Source organism: Urocampus carinirostris, chromosome 20 (genome assembly GCF_059441175.1).
Source record: "Urocampus carinirostris isolate Australia breed hairy pipefish chromosome 20, RoL_Ucar_1.0, whole genome shotgun sequence".
In the NCBI taxonomy this organism is placed as follows: domain Eukaryota; kingdom Metazoa; phylum Chordata; class Actinopteri; order Syngnathiformes; family Syngnathidae; genus Urocampus; species Urocampus carinirostris.
In genome coordinates this window covers 11,613,725-11,634,720 of record NC_142368.1, presented here as the reverse complement: position 1 = coordinate 11,634,720, position 20,996 = coordinate 11,613,725, and the positions used below count along the sequence as shown (strand labels likewise).

The 20,996-nt window shown below is 40.1% G+C and overlaps 1 protein-coding gene and 1 long non-coding RNA gene across 2 annotated transcripts in view; one reads left to right on the top strand and one right to left on the bottom strand.

Moving 5' to 3' along the window:
* LOC148346230 (uncharacterized) overlaps positions 1 to 20,996 on the top strand; it is a 145,123-nt gene that overhangs the window by 108,327 nt on the left and 15,800 nt on the right. The gene's annotated exons all lie outside the window — the stretch shown is intronic.
* Positions 7,988 to 20,138, bottom strand: sprtn (SprT-like N-terminal domain). The gene is made up of 5 exons (XM_088324916.1): positions 19,733 to 20,138; positions 15,324 to 15,423; positions 13,039 to 13,167; positions 12,688 to 12,937; positions 7,988 to 9,652 (listed from the first exon to the last, which is right to left on the bottom strand). The coding sequence occupies exons 1-5, from the start codon at positions 19,978 to 19,980 to the stop codon at positions 8,937 to 8,939; spliced, it is 1,443 nt and encodes a 480-aa protein (XP_088181042.1). The 5' UTR covers positions 19,981 to 20,138; the 3' UTR covers positions 7,988 to 8,936.

Below are 20,996 nucleotides of genomic sequence, written 5' to 3'. Positions count from 1 at the left end.
TTCTATGTCTTTCCTTCAGTCTTTTTTCACTCAAACTTTTCTTTCTATTCACTCTTTTGCGCTCTCCTTCTCTTACCTTTTCTCCCACTCTCTTTCGCTGTCCCTCATTCTCCCTCTATTTCTTTCTCACTCTCTTTCTCTACATCTTTCTCTCCTCTTCATATTCCTCTGTTTTAACCACGTTCCACCTCTCTCACTGTTGGTCTCTATTGTTCCCTCTTTTTCTCTTTTCACTCTCGTTCTCTCGATCACTGTTCTCCCCTTTTTACTATCCCTCGTTCTTTCTTTTTTCCCCTCTTTTTTCTTTCTCTTTTTTTCTATCCCTTTCTTTCAATCTCCCTCTCTTATCTTCTTTTCCTCTTAACTTTTTCTTCTTATTCCTTCTCCTTTACCTTTTCTTTCCCTCCCACTCACTTTTGCTTATCACATTTTCCCTCTCTCTGTCATTCTCCCTTTCTCTTTCCCATTCTCTTTCTTTCCCATTCTCTCTCTCTCTCTCTTTCTCTCAGGATCCTGGTCAATATGAGTAGCGTCATCTTGGTGTTGTTTGCTTAGTATAAACCATATGAAAGTGTGAATTCGGTAAAAGTTCATTGTATATTAAAAACGATTAAGACTATTATTATAACCTAGTAGCACGATACATTTACTAATTAATTATTTTAGTGCATAATGTCTCATTTTTTGGGGGTAATACAAAATGTAGAAAATAAACAAAAATCTGAAGAGACGTTTGGGAGTCTCTTTTCAGGAAGCCGAGCCATAAGAGCCGGTTCTCTTAAAAAAAGCCGGAAAATCACATCTCTAGTTTTTAGCCAACGACGCCATGACAAGTTTACGAAATAAAGCTGTACTGAAATGTTTTCGGTTTATTCCATCGTAAAACGTTAGAACTGTATTTTTTTACTGTTTGCGCGAGTAATATATCATAATTTAACACTCACAAAACAAATAAATCACTAAATAAATAAGTAAATTAAAAAAGAAAAATCCACATTAAAAGTTCAAGTTCTACTCATTAACTTCACAAGAAAATTAAAGTAATTTGTAATTTATCATTAAAAATGCTTTGTGTTCCGTTCTTAAAATTTTCCGACAAAAACACAGAAAACAAGAACTTACTTTGGCTGATGTCTTGGGTTTTTTCTATGCAGCTAAGAAAAAGAAAACAAATATTGTATTTTGGTCTTGTGAACGTTGACATTTTATAGTGTTGTTAGCAAAACTGTTGCTAGCTTCCAAACGTTAAATAAACATACCGTCTTGTTTAAGTTAAGTTAAGTTACAATTATATCTACACAAACCAATAACCACATTTCGATTAGCATTACAAATTATTTGTGTACCAAAAATGTCATAGACAGGGATTTTCCATTTGACAAAAGGGAAAAAAACAAACCTCAACAATTTGAGGCCTGAACGTATCGAATCTTGAAAAAAATAAATAAAAATGCAGCATATAATCAGGGTTGGGTAGGGTTACTTTAACTGGATTACTTTCAATTACTTTTGGATTACTCCAATACCAAATATGCTAATTAAAGACAAAAGAAAGTAAATATGAATAAAATGACTACATTTTGTGCAGGCTTGGGGAGTAATGGAATTCACAGAACGGCAAAAATGATGTTTGGATTTATTTTCATGTTCGTTTTGCCGGAGATCAAAGAGATCAAAGCCAGGAGAGAAAGCTTACCACGTGTTGTGAGTCATCATTTGATTCATATTTAGTTTCTTTTGTCTTTTATTGGCATATTTGGTATCGGAGTAATCCAAAAGTAATTGAAAGTAATCAAGTTAAAGTAACCCTACCCAACCCTGATAAAGCAATACATTCTTATTGCTCTTTAATTTTCACAATCAAAACATTTCCTTAATATGAAAATCCCTACAACGTGAACATCACAGGGAAGAAGGTGGTATAAGTCTTGAAATGGTTAATATTTAAGCCAAAGTGGACAATATCCTTCACAATCAAATGTAACAGAGTTGAAATTTGATTGTTTTGAATGTTTTTTTGAATTCTCACAAAATCTGCGTTTTTGTTGTATTACTGTTAATATTCCGGTACCTCATTCAGTTGTTAAGTCATGGGCGTCTGCGACTGTTCTTTTCGTTTGGCACTTTATGGGCTTCAGCGCTTGCCGTAGCTTAAGTGAGTTTGTAAGCGTTGAAGGTAAGATGTGCCCAATATCAGTTGGATAAAAAAAATGCATATTTTGCTAGACATTTGAGCTGCTTTCGAAATTATTTTTGTATATAAAGATATATAAGTTGTTCTAAATGATGTATATTAAAAAAGCACTAAATAAGAAGTTAAGCAATACAGCTTGAAATGAAGATGCAACGTGTTTTGATGCAAACACGCCACGAGGTGCGGCCTGTTGAGTGATGACCCGTTCTTTTGTATCTTTAATATTTTAGATAATTGCAGTCGTGAACAGAGGCCCCTGACTTTTGTATTGTTTTGTTTATTGAATGCAGGTACGTGTAAAAGTTATGTTCATTGTTATTATCGAAGTTTCATTAGTAATGTGCTCGCATGTTGTCTGCTTGCCGTAGCTGAAGTGAGTTTGTAAGCGTTGAAGATAATTGCAGTCGTAAACAGAGGCCCCTGACTTTTGTATTGTTTTGTTTATTGAATGCAGGCAATAAACACAGAGATTGTGAAACCTTGTGTCGTGCATGAAAGAGGGTCGCTACACAAAGAGCCTTTTATATGTCACAAAAACCAAAGACACAAAGTCACCGCTACAAGTGATGCAATGATTCAGATTCAGAGATTCAGATCTACTTTATTGTCATTCTAGTACACGTGTATACAGAACGAAATGTCGATACATCTGACCCGCACAGTTTCCTTGAATGTACAGATATAAATAAAAGTTGTATTGTATTATGGCTACGTATAGTATTTTACCATAGTGCCGATAGTGCAAGAAGAGTAGCTAACCAGATGTGCAAAATGGGCAGTCAGGTTAACAAGTCAGTGTTATATGAATAAAATTAAGACTCACAGCACGTGGTAAGCTTTCTCTCCTGGCTTTGATCTCTTTGATCCCCGGCAAAACTAACATAAAATGCGACAGAAACAAAATGAAAATCAATCCAAACAGCTTGCCAACATCATTTTTGCCGTTCCATGTATTCCGTTACTCCCCAAGCCTGAACAAAATTTAGTCATTTTATTCCTATTTAGTTTATTTTGTCTTTTATTAGCATATTTGGTATTGGAGTAATCCAAAAGTAATTGAAAGTAATCCAGTTAAAGTAACCCTACCCAAACCTGGTCATAGTCCAACAGGCCCCAAAAAGGTACTTTTCATGACTCATTTGTAGGCGTGTGTCCTAAAAAAAGCAAAACATAATCCTCACTTTCATTCGCAATTAGCTACATAGTGTAAAGACGCTGATCCCGAAGCAGCTGTCATTTTTATTATTATCACACCAGAGGATTAAGTTTGTGTGATGTGACCCCCTGGTGGGGATACACACAAACCCCAGGAGGCCTCTACTAATCCAAAGACATGAGTTAGCATCAATGGCTAGCCACTACATAAGACAACCAACATTTAAAAAAAAAAAAAAACGTTTTTTATTTCTATGTTAGCATTAGAGTAACTTACCGTAAATTCCGGACTATAGAGTGCACCTGATTATAAGCCGCACCCACCACATTTTAAGAGGAATACTGATTTTGTAAATACACAAGCCGCACCTGTATATAAGCCGCATGCGCCCACATTCAAACATGTAACACAAAATTAACCCAAACCCGACTTCAAGTCCCGCGATTGAAACTAAATGTCCTTCATCAAAGTCCACAGTCCAAAAATCACAGCCGGCAAAATGAACGGAAAATGATACCGGTACTTAAGGTTTGATGCAGACATGCAGAGTCCGGGTCCCAATGAAAGTAATCCAGGGAAAAAAGTGTATATTTCCAAAGGTAAGGGTGGGAAAAATATAACAGCTGAACACATTTATTCACGCAACTCCTTTTTCTTTAACCAACTTTTTACCCCCTCTTCTTTCCTTGTCTGTCCCTCACCTTTAGCAGTCCCCACTTAAACTCGGCACCCTGCGTTTGTTCCGCCCCTCATTTTTCGTTCATCCGTGCAAAACATATCAGAATAAGTGTCTAAAATAAATACATTACAAAAATATACAGTTGCAAATACATATTATACATGGTTACACATATTTACAAAAAGAGATGGTACACCGAGAGAGTTTTCAAAGCTTTAATAATAATAATAATATAACTCATCCCAAACCGTGACTGTGACAGGTAGCAACACGCTACTAGCAACACGCTCGCAAAGCAGTATACAGGTCTGTTAAAAAAAAAAAATACAGTACTTGTAAAAATCACGGTAAACCATCCTCATCTTCCTCATTATAACTGACGCCAAAGTCGTCTTCCTCAGTATCGGAAAGAATCTTTGTCATTTAGACGTCGTCCTACGCTTCCTTATTCCAAAACACGCGAGCAACACGCTCGCAAAGTACACGTGTACAAGCTAAGAAGTTGCAGTCTTCCTCGGCGCATATATTCCAGCGGGCTAAATCTTACCTTTTTGTAATCGAGCGCTGCTGGCGGCCGTTAGAAAAATTACATAAATTGGCCGCATCGCTGAATAAGCGGCAGGGTTGAAAAAAATGGGGAAAAAATTAGCGGCTTATAGTCCGGAAATTACGGTAAATGAAAAACTTGGTTTTAATACTCGACTCCTTCCTAATAATTATTATGAAAAAGTACATTTATAATTGTGTAATTCAGGTTACACACTCAAACAATGATAGAATATAGTAAAATGCCACAGTAAAATATATTCATAATTATATGAGCTTTCCAGTTGTATCTGATTTAACTACGTAAATCGTAACATCATTCATTTGGTTATTGGTATTTAACTATAGTTTGTGTCTGGGCCTGTGCCACAACACTCTCAAATTCCTTGTGATGAAGGGCTATACAGATAACCACGACTTGACTCGACTGAGTCCGTTTATCCCAATAAAGTAAATTTGGTAAAATTCCACTGCACTCAGAGACTGTTCTTTTGAAACCACGCCCATGTCTTTTAAGAGACCCTGCTCACAAGTTTGTCAATGCTTTTTGGAAGACATTCTCTCTGAACAAGCCAGGAATATCGTTTTTTTTTGTTTGTTTTATTTGTCGTACTTTTGTTTTGTTGTCATGAAATTCTCAACGGAACTGCTCAGCCCAGCTTTATTTTTATTTGACCGGATGTTTTAAATTGGTCACACAGTCAGAGAATAAAGCTCCCGTCTTCAACTACCGTGCTGACTAGTCACTTGCAGTTTTTTTACAACAGTTTATCAGCAATAGAAAGTTAACGATTAGCACACTAGTACTTATCTTTGTTTCTCTTGAAAAAAATAATCAGGGTTTGTAGGGGGGCTTGTAATCCTTGAAAATGCTTGAATTTTAATGTTGCGTTTTACAGATTTGAAATGCGATTGAATTTGAGGTGAATCGCTTGTAAATGCTTGAAATTGTTGCCATGTTTCTCAGGTTAGGTATTGGGTTAGGAGCTTGGGTTTTGGGCTTCACATAGGAGTTTTAAACTTATTTTATGGTTCCAAAATTGCTCAAATGTTACACAGTGTGCTTTTACCAACTGTTTATCAGCAATATGAAGTTAGAGATTGGCTTGCTACTATTTATATTTATTCTGTAGAAAAGATGTATATATATATATATATATATATATATATAGATGAATTTGTGAATAAACCCAAGACGGTGGTTATCGGAGCTTGTTTGCTACTGATTTATTGTCAGTTGGTAATGTTGATGTTGCCTAAAATGGTTTAGTCAGGAGGAATAAATACAGGGTTACTTCGTGTAATTACTTGTCTAGTTGTCAAATATTACACAGTGTCCCTTTAACAACTGTTCATCAGCAATACAAAGTTAGCGATTAGCTTGCCACTGTTAATATTTTATGTTGAAAAAAATCATGACTTCCCCAACCTTTCATAACTCCTACCTTATGTGTTCCACCCCGAACAGCTTTGCTTTACCCCCCAGTTTTGTTTTCTTCTTCTTTTGTCTTCATTTTTCTTTTATTCTATTTTCTTTCTTTCTTGTTCCGTTTTCCTCTTGTTTTCCCTTTTTGGAAAAAGGCTGTGGCTTGGTTACTATGAGTCTTTGTAGTTTGTATTCTTCCTCTTTTTGCTTTGGAGCACCACCCCCTTTGCGCAATACAGGTCAAATATCACACACGGTCCCTTTTAGAACATTTAATAATAATTTATGAGCGCAGATGTTTTTTTCTTCCTTCCCTTAGTTACTTAACATTTTTACGAGTCATTTGTGCTCTTCTATCTGGTCTAGCAGCAGGCCTTTTCTAAACTTTTGCCCTCCGACCTCAGCCCTTTCCCCTCGCACAACTACGCCCCTCACTCAAATTCAGGGGTCGCCAACCTTTTGTTTACCTAATAGCGTGAATGCCTACCAGTTAGCCATGCATCTCTAAAATATGTTATTACCATGCTGTTACTGTTATCAGGTTATAATTCCTCTAGGGTTAAAATAGGCTCAGACAGCCACTAAACATCATGCCAGTTAGAGATAAAATTTCCTAGAGAATCACAATGACCCATGATTTATTTTACTCTAGGTTACTCAGTTGGTCTTAGGGGGCCACCTTGTACCCGCAACCACTGCCTTTGGAGACCCTTCCACCAGTTCCTTTTTAAACTCGACTTCTAAGGGAATAACCGACATATCGTAAATTCCGGACTATAGAGCGCACCTGATTAGAAGCCGCACCCACCACATTTCGGGAGGAAAACCGATTTTGTACAAACACAAGCCGCACCTGTATATTAGCCGCATGCGCCCGCATTGAAAAAACGCAATACAAACACGAAATTAAACCAGACCCGATACAGTCCAAAAAACATAGCCGGCAAAATGAACGGAAAATGATACTGGTACTTAAGATTTGTTGCAGACTTGCAGAGTCCGGGTGCCCGTTGAAAGTAATCCAAGGAAATAAGTGTATATTTCCAAAGGTAAAGGTGGGAAAAATATATATCCACTATTGTCATCCGCGTCCACAAACACGTCTCACCTTTACTCCACTTCCCGTCAGCCCGCGTTTGCCCCGCCCCTTCTTTCTCATTTGCTCGTACAAAACATATCAGAATAAGTTTCTAAAATAAATACATTACAAAAATATACAGTTGCAAATACATATTATACATGTTTACAAAGAAAGACAGTACACCGAGAGAGTTTTCAAAGCTTTAGTAATAATATTATAACTTTCATCCAAAACCGTGCCTGTGAAGGGTAGGAAAACGCTACTAGCAACATGCTCGCAACGCAGTAAACAGCTCTGTTAAAAAAACATACCGTACTGGCTAGGACCTTAGCTCGGCCTTTTGGCTGAGAGTAAGTGTCTCGGCGCCTTGGCTTTGTAGCGTATTATGAACTGACCGATAACGGATAATGGCTAATGAATAACGAAGATAGAACAATAACCCTTAAAAATCCCCCCCCCCCCATCACGGTAGACTGTCCTCATCTTCCTCTTTGTATCTGACGTCATCAAAGTCGTCTTCCTTCAGTATGGGAAAGAGACTTTGGCATATAGCCGTCGTCCCACGCTCCCTTATTCAAATCACGCTAGCATCATGCTCGCAAAGTAAAGTTTACGTGCGGTAGCTCTGTTTCCTTCTATGTCGGACTGCTCGATTGCGTTTAGCTTGAAAGTTGCGTCATGTGCCTTTCTTCTTCGCTAATTTAAATTGTGCATAAGCTAAGAAGTTGCAGTCTAAATCTTACCTTTATTACTCGAGCGCCGCTGGCGGCCGTTAGAAAAATTACCTAAATTGTCCGCATCACTGAATAAGCCGCAGCGTTGAAAGTTTGGGAAAAAAGTAGCGGCTTATAGTCCGGAATTTACGGTATATAAAGGAACCAAGTGCACAAATAACAAAACTACAGTGAACTGAAAAACAACTTTATTAACATTGTTTGTAAAAGCACACACGTACAAATATATAAAACTATAGGTAACAACCGTAAAACTTTCAATTTCAGGTTTTCTTAAAATAAATAGCAAGCAACATTTGCCCCTCAGCAGAGAACAGTCTTCAGCAGCTTGATTGCACCAACATTTTTAAATTCTTCACATCAACAAAAATAAAACTCTTGAGTGTGAAATTGTGGCAAAGAACAGCCCAAAAGGACTTCTGAGTCATGAATTCTTAAGGCAAACTGTAATATTTAAAACGGTTTTAATTGTTCATGCAAACCACTTCAGGTGTTCCCTGAGCGTTCCCTGAGCAAATGTTTTCTGCACGGTATAATACTGTTGGCTGTTTCTCTTATTCCGATAAGCAAGCAAACTGGATACTTCAAAGTATGATTTTTCCATCTTAAAAACGTGGGCAGTAGATAGTGGTATAAAACATTAACATTAAGAAAGAAATGTTTAAAAGACGTTAATAAGAAAAGAGTTCTGACAAATAAGACTAACAAATGAATTGAGTTCTGAGTTAACCCAAGTATTTTATATATGGTGTTCTAAAAATGTATTCACACTTGGACATTAAATACCAGATGAACTTTTTTCCCAGAATGCTTTCAGAACCCTTTTTTAACACAAATGTAAGCCACTTTTCAAAGTGTGTATACATTTTTGGGACACCCTGTAAATACTCTTCTCCATTAAATGAATGAAACTGTAGATAACAATCCTAAATATGTTTTCCTCCTTACTACTCACAATTGACTTTGGGTTTAAACTATTTGGATTTTGATTTTCTAAAATGAATGTCATTTTTTTCAGGCATGTACCGAAAATATTAGGAACAGCTCTCAGTATGACGCAGTGCAAACATTACACAAAAAATAATTGACGTTTTTTTTCCAGTTACCGGCTCTTTTTGATTCAGGAGAGGCAGGAGTCCAGATGCTCGTTGATGCTCGAATCCGGCATGGTAATCCGACACACTGGACATGTGACCAGCACCACCGAAGAAGACGACGTGGAGGCGACAGCAGCGGTGTGGCTGCTCCCCGAAGCTGAAGCAACTTCTTCTTTGGTTTCCACCTTCAACTTCTTGTTGAAAAGCTGATAGATGCTGCCCGAGTCATCCAGAGGTCTCTTCCTAAATGGAGGCGTACTGGTGTTCCTTGGGAACGTAGACGGTGAAGAATTTGGGGGGGACTTCTCAATATAGGAAGTGAAAGACGACGGGGATTTTGTTTTATTTTGCGAGTCGGTGATGAGCGAATGATTTGTTGAATTGATAAACAAAACATCAACGGACGTCTGCTTCAGTTTCTCCGAAGGTTCCTCACCCTTGCCTTTGCCACGACTATCGAAATGATCACTCGGGCGATGCGGATTTTGTGTCCTAACAGGCGATCCGTTAATGTTTACAAACGCGCTTGTGTTAGCCACTGACTTCTTGGCAGGCACCTTGTGGCCTTGAGTTGCCTGTGGTTTAACTTTGGGAATGACTCGAGGTGGCGGTGGAGGCGTGGCATGTTTACCGATTGAGGAAAAGGAGGATCCACTTGATGCTGTTGCCAGAGAGGAAGTCCCGCCCAGGACGAAGCCTTTGCCGCTGAACGCTATCACGTCCCGAATGTCACGATTTCCTGAAATTAAAAGTAGTAAAATACTATTAACACGTTAACTGCCGCTGACATTTCAAATATCCCCAAAAAAACATTTGTCCAGTTAGAAAAAAAAATTGTACGCTAGAAGATAATTTTTCTAGTGATATAAACCATATTTTAGGATTACAAAGCGCACCCAAAAACCCCAAATTGGCCAGAAATTTGAACGTGCGCCTTGTAGTTCGGTGCGCCTTGTACGCGGAGAAACCATATTTGTGCAATGATCGATCAGCCTATCGCAGACCACAATTGCATTACAATGATGGGAACAGGGATCAAACTGGATAGCAATGGTAAGAGCACCAAATACTAAACCACCAGGTAGCTAGGGACATGGGTTGTTGTTCACAATCGTACAATCGTATGCAGCGGGAAGTGAGCCTGGATCACGACAGGGAGAGCACCGGGTTTTATCCACTAGGGATTCAGACGACACATGAAAAGGCATTAAGTCCCGTTTCATTATTACACTGGTTTTAGTTACAGTGCCAAATATTTTATAGAATTGGAAAGCAGAAAGTGATTAAAAAAAACAATCTGTGGACATTCTTGTTTCACTTTTTCAAACGTTTTGAATACACGCAGCCATACATGCAGGAGAACCAATGTACTTCCCACGATACCTTTCCCTTCATTAATTTCATGACGACCAAATTACTTCCCACAACGAATTTCTCCTAATTCAGTTCAGAATCTCTGTTATGTACCAGATTGGTTTAATGTCTGACAATATTTTCGTGGCCCAGCCCATAATCACATCAATAATGTGTTACCATTACTAAAGAATAGTGTGATCATGAGATAGATCCTAATGCCTTTTCACGTGTCATCTGTATCCCTAGTGACCCAGTGGGTTGGATTTGGTGCTCCCCCTGTCAGGATCTGGGTTCGATTCCTATTGCATCCAAGGCAATTGTGATCAGTGGCACATTCAGACTGATCAATCAATGCACAAATACAATACTTTATGTTTTACGCCACCCTAGCCTTTCCTGTAGTTTTAATTCTGTGCGCCTAATAGTTCGTAGCACATTATATATGGAAATGAATATTTTTTTTTAAAAAACTGTTTTGGGGGGTGCACCTTATAGTGCAAAAGATGAGGTGCAATTTATTTGTTTTTAGTTTTTCTCATTAAAGAAAAAAACTCAAACCTACAAGCAGTTTTAATCTAAATACATAAATGGTTAGACATTCGTGTCCTTGATGCATCTCGGATTTTTTTCTGAATTTCTAGGTTCCACTGATGAATACAAACTTTTCGGAATTACAGCCTCACTCTACAAGGGCCAGTACACTCAGACCAATTAGAAAACCGCCTTCTGCTTTGTAGGCACCGTTTGTTGGGAATCAGCATCACCTCTGTGCTATGTTTCTGACAATACACTAATCCTTTGCTACATCACGGTTTAATTTTCACAGTTTCGTTATGTTTGATATTCTCATCGTGCTTGTGTTCTGTATTCTGATTGGATAAACAGTCACTCCGCATTTTCTCTACCTGTGCGTCACTAACATTGCAGTTTGATATGCACACCTATGTAAGACAGCTTGCAGAGTTTGGATTACAATTGAATTACAATTCTCTTGCAATTTCGTGTTTTGTGACCTTCAGCAAGTGGCTAAAGAAAGGGATTCTTTGAGGGGGTGTTCAAGTCAAGTCATGTTTATTTGTATAGCCCTTAATCACAAGGAGTCTCGAAGGGCTGCACAGACCACAGACTATTATTACACCATCTCCAACGTAATTGATGGTCACCTGTCGGCAAGCGATGAAATTTGGCATGGACGGAGATAAGTAAATCTTTTTTCCCAACCAATATTATATCAGAAAAAAAGATCAATACATCATCACCCTGTTTGCCTGGCAGCACAGAAAGGGTTAAATCATTAATTTTCAACCACTGTGCTGCAACACACGAGCGTGCCGTGAGAGATCGTCAGGTGTGCCGTGAGAAATTATCCAATGTCACTTTTTAAAATTTTAAATTTCATGAAACATTTATGAATCATTTTCTGCAAATATTATGTCATTGTCAAGTGTTTGTGCTGTAAAAACTGGGGGTATTATAAATTATATTATAATTAAACACACTGTTAAGTGTCATTTTATAACATTTTTGGTTAGTGGCGTGCCGCAAAATTATTCCAATGTAAAAAAACATGCCCTGGCTCAAAAAAGGTTGAAAAACACTGGGTTAAATCACCTTCGCTGCTGAAGCGCTTATGCATAGGACAAATATATTTGCTGTGCCCTTCCCCTACTTCAAGTAAAGCGTATGTTTTGGGCCCCACCAATGCCAACCCCAAACTGTAGTCCTAGGACAAGGACATTCTTGGATATTTTTGAGAGGAAGATAAAAGAGTGACAACTGCCTTTCAATCAATGTGTTCCTCTTTCGGAAAAAAAACACACCCGCACCGCAGACATTTTCAATTTTCTCCCTTTCAATCGAAATAATCGTGTCACTGTGGGCGATGCTAATCTCCGCAACAAGAAACAGTCAATTCACATTGATGATCATAATTTGACAATACATGTTATTTGTAAAACACATTAATAAAGTATAATACTTTTTATTGTATGGAATGTCCTATTTTTACTTGAACATATTCAAGCCACATTTCTGTTTTCGAATAACGTCCACATGATGGCCAAAAATATATAATCTGAAGTATCCAAAAGGATAGTGTCCTGAAATCACGTCCCCCCTTTTTTGGAATCAATAGTGCAATATAGCAGCAAGACCATTTTTAAAATCATAATTCATCAGTACAGAATGTATTTGTAAATAAAAGTTTTATAGAGAATAGTAATTTTATTTGTTGAACATATTTTTGGAATTTACTCCTTGCAAAAAACAAGGGATTACTGGGTTTGACAATTTTTTTGGTCAAATTAAAATTGTAATAAAATGTGCAAAATCATCCACAAGATCAGATGATTTCTCTGATTTTAAGTATTGTTTTCTTATTCATGAATAAAAAAGGAACCTAAAATCGAGTCACTTTACCTTCTGGCTTTTTAACAGCAGACATCTTCCCGCTTTTTTTCTTGCCGTAGTCCTCGGGCTCTTTCACCTTGATGTAGGTGCCACCGCAGGTCCTCTGGTGGTCCCCCCACCAGGGGTCCAACGCCGAAGGGGCCCGGTTCATGGCCCGCTTGACAAAGCCAAAGTAGGGCTTGCGTTTCTGGCACGGTCCGTCACAGCGCCACCAATGCGTGCGGTACACATCTACTTCCTCGTTGAAGTCGTGGTAAACCTGGGAGGACGAGAATCAGGAAATAAAAATACATATATGAGAATAAATTCAAAAACAAAATTATATAGTTAGTGTGTTAGTGTGGGGGCAGAAAGACTCACAGTGATATTGGCGCCACTGTCCTTGTTGATGCGCTTCATGTGCTTGCAGAATTCGGGCCCGTGACCGTCGCGGTCTCGATCGTTTTGTGTCACGAAAAGAAGTGCGTGGATCATCTCGTGCAACAAGGTCTGTCCGAAAAAAAAAAAACAGGACAGCTTTTATAACCATACAAAGGTTTTAAATAACATACACCAAAGCAAGTGGTAAAACACAAAAACACAGTATCTGACCCCCTCCAAAAGGCAACACCAACACTACTAATGCATAATACCGTAAATTCCGGACTATAGAGTGCACCTGATTATAAGCCGCACCCACCACATTTTAAGAGGATAACCGCCTTTGTACTTACACAAGCCGCACCTGCATATAAGCCGCATGCGGCCACATTAGAACATGTAACACAAAATTAACCCAAACCCGACTGAGTCCCGCAATTGTAACTGAATATGAAGTACATAGTCCAAAAACAACAGCCGGCAAATTGAACGTAAAATGATACCGGTACTTAAGATATGACGCAGACCTGCAGAGTCCAGGTCCTGTTGAAAATAATCCAAGGAAAAAAAAAAGTATATTTCCAAAGGTATGGGTGGGAAAAATATATATCCACTATTGTCCGCTGCGTCCACAAACACGCCTCACCTTTACTCCACTTCCCGTCAGCCCCCGTTGTATTCGCCCCTTCTTTTTGATTCGCCCGTGGAAAACATATCAGAATAAGTCTCTAAAATAAATACATTACAAAAATATACAGTTGCAAAAACATATTATACAAATTCAGGTCGGGCCTAAAATGTCAACCCTTACGTTCGGGTCAGGCTTCTTTCCCGCCGACTTAAAAAAAAAAAAGTATTATCCACCCGTCATTGTTCATATTCTTCGTGGAGAATGCACGCTCGCCGGCACTGTCGGACCTCGAGAAGCAGGCATGCAGCAAAGGGGGCAGAGTGGGCCGAAATTACTCTACCTCCCTCCACCCGAGTCCTCACAAACTAAATACAAAAATTCGGGTTTGTTTTGGACTCAGTACCGCATATCAAATGAAATGCTTGGACTCGGGCTGGTTCGGATTCTAATACCTGCAGGCCCGGGTTGCGTCAAGCTGAATTTTTTTAGGCTTGATCTTACCTCTAATCAGTCGGAATATATAAGTGATCACAATTCAAGTACAGTGGAACCTCGGTTTTCGAACGCCTCTCAGTTCGAACAAATCGGAGTTCCGACCAAAAATTTAGAGAAATTCTTGCTTCGCTGTTCGGTCAAAAAATCGGAGTTTGAACGCCGGTAATGCGTGAGTGCGTACGCTAGGGTGCCATGCTGAGCGGCGTACGGGTGTAGATCGCTCTTTTCGTGACCGACTGTTATCGTGTGCGGACGTGCTTAGTTTTGCTTTCTCTTTTAATATAGGTGTACCAAGTGTTTTAGCCCCTAATTATGCCTCCGAAGAAAGTCGGTGCAAGCAGCAAAGTTACTACAGGTGAAAAAAGAAGAGTAGTGTGTACAACTATTGGATTTAAGAAATAAATAATAGCAAAAGATGAAGGAGGTGGAGTGTCTGATCTTGCTAGGGAATACCCCACCGTCCACCTGCGCCTTCTGCTGACCACCATAAAGGTAAGAAATCCTATTCATAATTATTTTCTTTATCCTTTTTTTTATTTTTACACGTTCATGTTAGCGTAATCTTTCGTACGGAAGATTACCATAACGCGGACGTACGATTAGCCTGGGTTAGCTTTATGTTTACATTAAACATTCAAGGTAAACATTCAGGGTGTTGGAACGGATTAAAACGATTTACATTATTTTTGATGGGAAAAATGATTTCGGTGATCGGACAAATCGGTTTTCGAACACGGCTCTGGAAGGGATTATGGTCGAGAACCGAGGTTCCACTGTATAAATAAAGCCATGGTCGCATATATTCAAAATGTTTGTCACTTACAATGCGTAAAAAGTGAACATTCAAATTTCTGGCCAATTTGGGTGCCCCTTATAGTCCGGAAAATACCGTACACTCACTTATCATATCAACATTAAATATTTTGATAAATGCACATATCATTATAGAACACTATTCTCACAATAATGACAAATACAGTAACTATTTTTTCTCTTGTCCAGGTATCTCATTAATGAAATGTGAAAAATGAGAACATTTTATAATTGAAACCATCTTAGCGTAAAATAGTAAACGCAGTAACGTATTTCAAAAAAGTTTGTCCATCAGCTCCGACACGAGGGAAAGGGACATTTAATATGTTATGTCAGGATGCCTCACCTCCACCAGGTCTTTACGAGGTCTCAGTTTTAGCAGAGGCTCGCTGAGTCTGATCGAACAAAGTCCGCCTCGACCCTCATAAGAACAAACGCCGGCGCACCTAGCACAACAGAAAACATTTAATTATCAACGTTGATGGTTTTGAAATTACGTATTGACCACTGATATTCTCTGGTATATTCTCTGGGGAATCACACTTCTCAGCCTCCCTGGTAAGGTCTATTCAGGGGTACTGGAGAGGAGGGTCCGCCAGGAAGTCGAATCTCGGATTCAGGAGGAACAGTGTGGTTTTCGTCCTGGCCGTGGAACACTGGACCAGCTCTATACACTCTTCAGGGTCTTTGAGGGTGCATGGGAATTTGCCTGTCCGGTCTACATGTGTTTTGTGGACTTGGAGAAGGCATTCGACCGTGTTCCTCGGGAGGCCCTGTGGGGGGTGCTTCGGGAGTATGGGGTACCGCACAGTCTTATCCGGGCGGTGCGGTCCCTGTATGCCCGGTGCCAGAGTCTGGTCCGCATTGCCGGCAATAAGTCGGATTCGTTCCCGGTGAGGGTTGGGCTCCGCCAGGGCTGCCCTTTGTCACCGATTCTGTTCATAACTTTTATGGACAGAATTTCTAGGCGCAGCCTTGGCGGGGATGGAGTCCGGTTTGGGGGCCTCAGCATTGCGTCACTGCTTTTTGCAGATGACGTGGTGCTGTTGGCTTCCTCAGCCCGTGATCTTCAGCTCTCGCTGGAGCGATTCGCAACCGAGTGTGAAGCGGCCGGGATGGGGATCAGCACCTCCAAGTCCGAGGCCATGGTTCTCAGTCGGAAAAGGGTGGTATGCTCCCTCCGTGCCGGGGAGGAGGTCTTGCCCCAAGTGGAGGAGTTCAAGTATCTTGGGGTCTTGTTCACGAGTGAGGGTAGGATGGAACGGGAGATCGACAGACGGGTCGGTGCAGCGTCTGCCGTCATTCGGACCCTGTACCGGTCTGTCGTGGTGAAGAGGGAGCTGAGCCGAAAGGCAAAGCTCTCGATCTACCAGTCCATCTACGTTCCTACCCTCACCTATGGTCATGAACTTTGGGTCATGACCGAAAGAACTCGATCCCGGATACAAGCGGCCGAAATGAGTTTCCTCCGCAGGGTGGCTGGGTTCTCCCTTAGAGATAGGGTGAGAAACTCAGTCATCCGGGAGGGACTCGGAGTAGAGCCACTGCTCCTCCGCGTTGAGAGGAGCCAGTTGAGGTGGCTCGGGCATCTAATAAGGATGCCTCCTGGACGCCTCCCTCGGGAGGTGTTCCGGGCATGTCCCACCGGCAGGAGGCCCCGGGGGCGGCCCAGGACACGTTGGAGAGACTATGTCTCTCGGCTGGCTTGGGAACGCCTCGGGGTCCCGTCGGATGAGCTGGAGGAAGTGGCTGGGGATAGGGACGTCTGGGCTTCCCTTTTAACGCTGCTGCCCCCGCGACCCGACCTCGGATAAGCGGAAGACAATGGATGGATGGATGGATTCTCTGGTATCCAGTTCAAGTATCTAGTGAATGTGCGAATCTGTACTTTGTCATTGCTGATAGGACATTGGAGAGCACTAGTATAATGACTGGAATACATTTTAGTAAAAAACATTTTACATTTATCACACCCAGGCAAACAAATACTGTACAAAAGTGACATTTTTTTTCAAACAGTGGTTCTCACCTTTTAGTAATAGTTCTCCAGGGAAATGTTATTTGAGAAAAACATGATTAATAAACACAAAGTAGCTTAGATTAGGAATCGAAAATAACAATAGACAAAAAATTAAAGAAAAATAAATGTTATTAAAAAAACACTCTACATATCATTTGAAGCAGAGTGATACGTTTTGTTACATACGGATTAACACAAAGTTCTGACAGTTTCATATGCATTTCTAAGCGAACAATTTATCAATTTTTACTACGGTGTTACTGTGTTATGAATATGTTATTTAATATTCACGGATCACTTTAGGGTTTCCTATAAGGAAAGGGTAGCCACCAACCCATTTTGGGTTTTAAATGCATAGAAAAACCACATACATTTGTTTATTGTGTCGAAGCTTCTTGGCCTTGTCACGAATGTGTATTTTAACAAAATCGAGTTAAAACAAATGATGAAATGCTCAAATTTAAATTGTTGAGTTTGAACAATTTAAATTGACACTTTTAACATCAAATAAACAATGTGAGGTTTGAACATTTTTTATCGACACTTAACAGCAATTAAACACTTTCACAATTTCATTATATCATTTTCTAACAATATGAGGCTTAGACATTTTTTGTTGACATTTTTAACAGCAATTAGACACATTCACAATTTCATTATATCATATTCTAACAATATGAGGTTTTATCGACACTTTAACAGCAATTAAATGCATTCACATTTTCATTATATACTTTTGTTTAGTTAGGGTTGGTTTCAACCCAGCTATGAAAATAAGATTAGAAAACACTTGCTTCAGTTGAAACTGAAATCACATGTAGACATGACAACGTGCATAAAGAGCACATAAGTCAAGTCGTGTTTATTTGTATAGCCCTCCATCACAAGGAGTCTCAAAGAGCTGCACAGACTATTGCAAACTACAGACTATTATTACACCAACCCTTGATCTAAAACCTACATGAGGGCAAGGGAAAACTCGAAAACCTTAACATTGGGGAAAATTAGGAATAATTGAGGAGGGACCGCACATGAGGTTATCCCAGTTCCAGGATGACCAGGTTGCAACAGATGTTGCAATAAAAAATAATACACAGATATTGTCAACATGTAATATCTCTTTAAAGTTGTTCCTTGTCCTCATGTAGGTTTCAGATCAGGGGATTCCGTAATGGTAGCTGAGACTATTGGTGATGAAGGGCTATACAAACAAACAGGAATGGACTTGATTAATACACACTAGTTCAATTGGGCAAGGCGGCGCAGTAGTTAGCGGGTGTACGGCACAGTTCTGAGGTCATGAGATCGAACCTCCTGTGTGGAGTTTGCATGTTCTCCCTGTGCTTGTGTGGGTTTCCTCCGGGCACTCCAGTTTCCTCCCACATTCCAAAAACATGCATGTTAGGTTTTGGCAGATCTAAATTGTCCCTAGGTGTGAATGAGCGAGCGAATTGTCTGTCCCTGTGTGCCCAGCGACTGGCTGGCAACCAGTTCAGGGTGTCCCCTGCCCACTGCCGGTGTTGTGCCGAGAAATGCATCCCTGTCGAGATTTGCATCCTCTGGCTACTATAACCACTTTTACCTCGTTTTATCTCACTTTTATATCACTTTTGAGGAATGTAATGGCGAAGATATAACAAAAACCACTTTGTCTTGCATTTGTTGGGAATGTAATACAACTTAAAGCATTCAGTCTTTGTAATTGTTGTGAATGTAATCGAACGGTAATGCACACCGTATACAAATCACTTTTGAGCAGGTAACATGTTAATTTTGCCTCTTTCTACTCAAATTGCTCATATTAAAACTGTTATGCACTCTACCATGAAGCTTATTTCAGCATAATAAGCTTTATGGTAGAGTGCATAACAGTTGTCAAAAGTAGGTAAAAGTGGTTATAGTAGCTAGGGGATGCAAATCTCCTGTAACAGAGTTGAAATTTGATTGTTTTGAATGTTTTTTTAAATTCTCACAAAATCTGTGTTTTTGTTGTATTACTGTTAATATTCCGGTACCTCATTCAGTTGTTAAGTCATGGGCGTCTGCGACTGTCTTTTTCGTTTGGCACTTTATGGGCTTATGGGGAGCACAGGGGCTCAGTGGTTAGCGCTTGTGCGGCACAGTTCATGTCATGGGAACCTCCTGCGTGGGTTCAAATCCAGCTCCAGACTTCCTGTGCGGAGTTTGTATGCGTGGGTTTACTCCGGGCACTCCGGTTTCCTCCCACGTTCCAAAAACATGCATTTCAGGTGAATTGGCCGGTCCAAATTGTCCCTAGGTGAGAATGAGCGAATGAGTTATCTGTCCCTGTGTGCCCTGCGATTGGCTGGCAACCAGTTGAGGGTGTCCCCTGCCCACTGCCCGGAGATGGCTGGGATGGACTCCAGGCCCCCGCGACCCTAATGAGGATAAGCGGTACAGCTAATGAGATGAGAGATGAGACTTTATGGGCTTCAGCGCTTGCCATAGCTTCAGTGAATTTGTATGCGCTGAAGATAATTGCAGTCGTGAAAAGATGCCCCTGACTTTTGTATTGTTTTGCTTACTGAATGCAGGCAATAAACCGAGTGACTGTGAAACCTTGTGTCGTGCATGAAAAAGGGTCGTTACACTCGGCAGGGATGCATTTCTCTGCATAACACCGGAAGATAGCTGGGATGGGCTCCAGCACCCCCGCGACCCTACTGAGGATAAGCAGTGCAGATAATGGATGGATGGTTCAAATGGCTACTCACAGAGTCATCCTGGGGCTCCACTTGACCTCTACGCCGCTCAGTTTACCCCAGAAGAACCTGTCGTTGAACTCCAAAAACATTGCACGTACGTCGGGCGTGGGGTCCAACGTCTCCCACGTAGAGTCCACGACAGACAGCAGCTTCTCCGGTTTCCAAGGGACGAGAGGCCCGCTGATGAGTTCCACGTCGTTAAACTCACTATCGAACTGCTCCTGAAGCTGGAGGGCTAGCATGTAGTCGTCATCCATTTTGGGTTTAAAACACTAAATGTCATTTAGTTAATGACATCCCCCGGTCCCCCCACGCGTTAACTCGTTGACTTATTCAAGGTTAGAGAAACGTTTATAAACGAAAACATTTACGAAATTAACGCGTAGCTTGAAAACTTCAGGTGCCGTCGGTTGACTTCTTCTTCTTTTTCAAAATAAACGGAGGTTGGCAACTTGGCGTACGTCACTTTGACTCACTACCGCCCTCTATCTTTACGGATATATGTCATTGTTCCAGTCGTCAAATTCAGTTTTAAAAAGTCCCGTTCACCTTTAAAAATAATTATACTTCGTTGTGGCGTATTATTCAAGTCCAACCATCTTTTAGTGACATTCCATTTATTCATTCTACATCTTCTCCCTCTGCATTTTGTACATCCTGCCTTTATATTACATACTGCCGTCAGTTTGTACTGTAAAGTTTAATGTAATATAAACAATATACATCCGGTATGTGTTTCATTTTAAAGCGTAAGATGCGTTTATTAATCAATAACGGCAGTGTCAATTGTAATTAAACAACATAATAGAATAATATTTCTTAATCAATCAGTTTTGGAGTAAAAATCAAAGCTTACTATTCCTACATTGACAGCATTCTAATACTGAGTTAAACTAACTCGACAGAAACTTATTTCCGTATCCGGAAGCCAGTGGAACAGTTCAAAACAAGACCCCACAACAGTTCACGATTTCCTCCCGAGTGACACAATGCAGTAATATTGATTTTTTTTAATGAAAAGTTTGCAAACACGCCTTAAATTTACTTCATCGTCTTTTCAAATACATATATAGGTATCAACTGCAATTGACCCCCATCCCTTTTCCGGTGTTTTGAAATTCCTTCCTACCCATTGTGATGTCCTACTGATGCGTAATGCGCATGCGCACAAGGCAGATGGCGATTTCCTACAGACTATTTATAATTTTCGTTTTGATTTAGTCTTATTTATATTGTTCACTATTTAACGTTCCGTTTGCAAGAATTCGGAGTT

Excerpts from the sequence above, each read along its gene's own strand:
- sprtn (XM_088324916.1), bottom strand. The coding sequence starts at position 19,980 with ATGGATGACGACTACATGCTAGCCCTCCAGCTTCAGGAGCAGTTCGAT. Across the intron at positions 12,938-13,038 it reads ACAGTGGCGCCAATATCACT|GTTTACCACGACTTCAACGA; the intron begins GTGAGTCTTTCT and ends TCGTCCTCCCAG. Across the intron at positions 9,653-12,687 it reads TGCTGTTAAAAAGCCAGAAG|GAAATCGTGACATTCGGGAC; the intron begins GTAAAGTGACTC and ends TTTTAATTTCAG.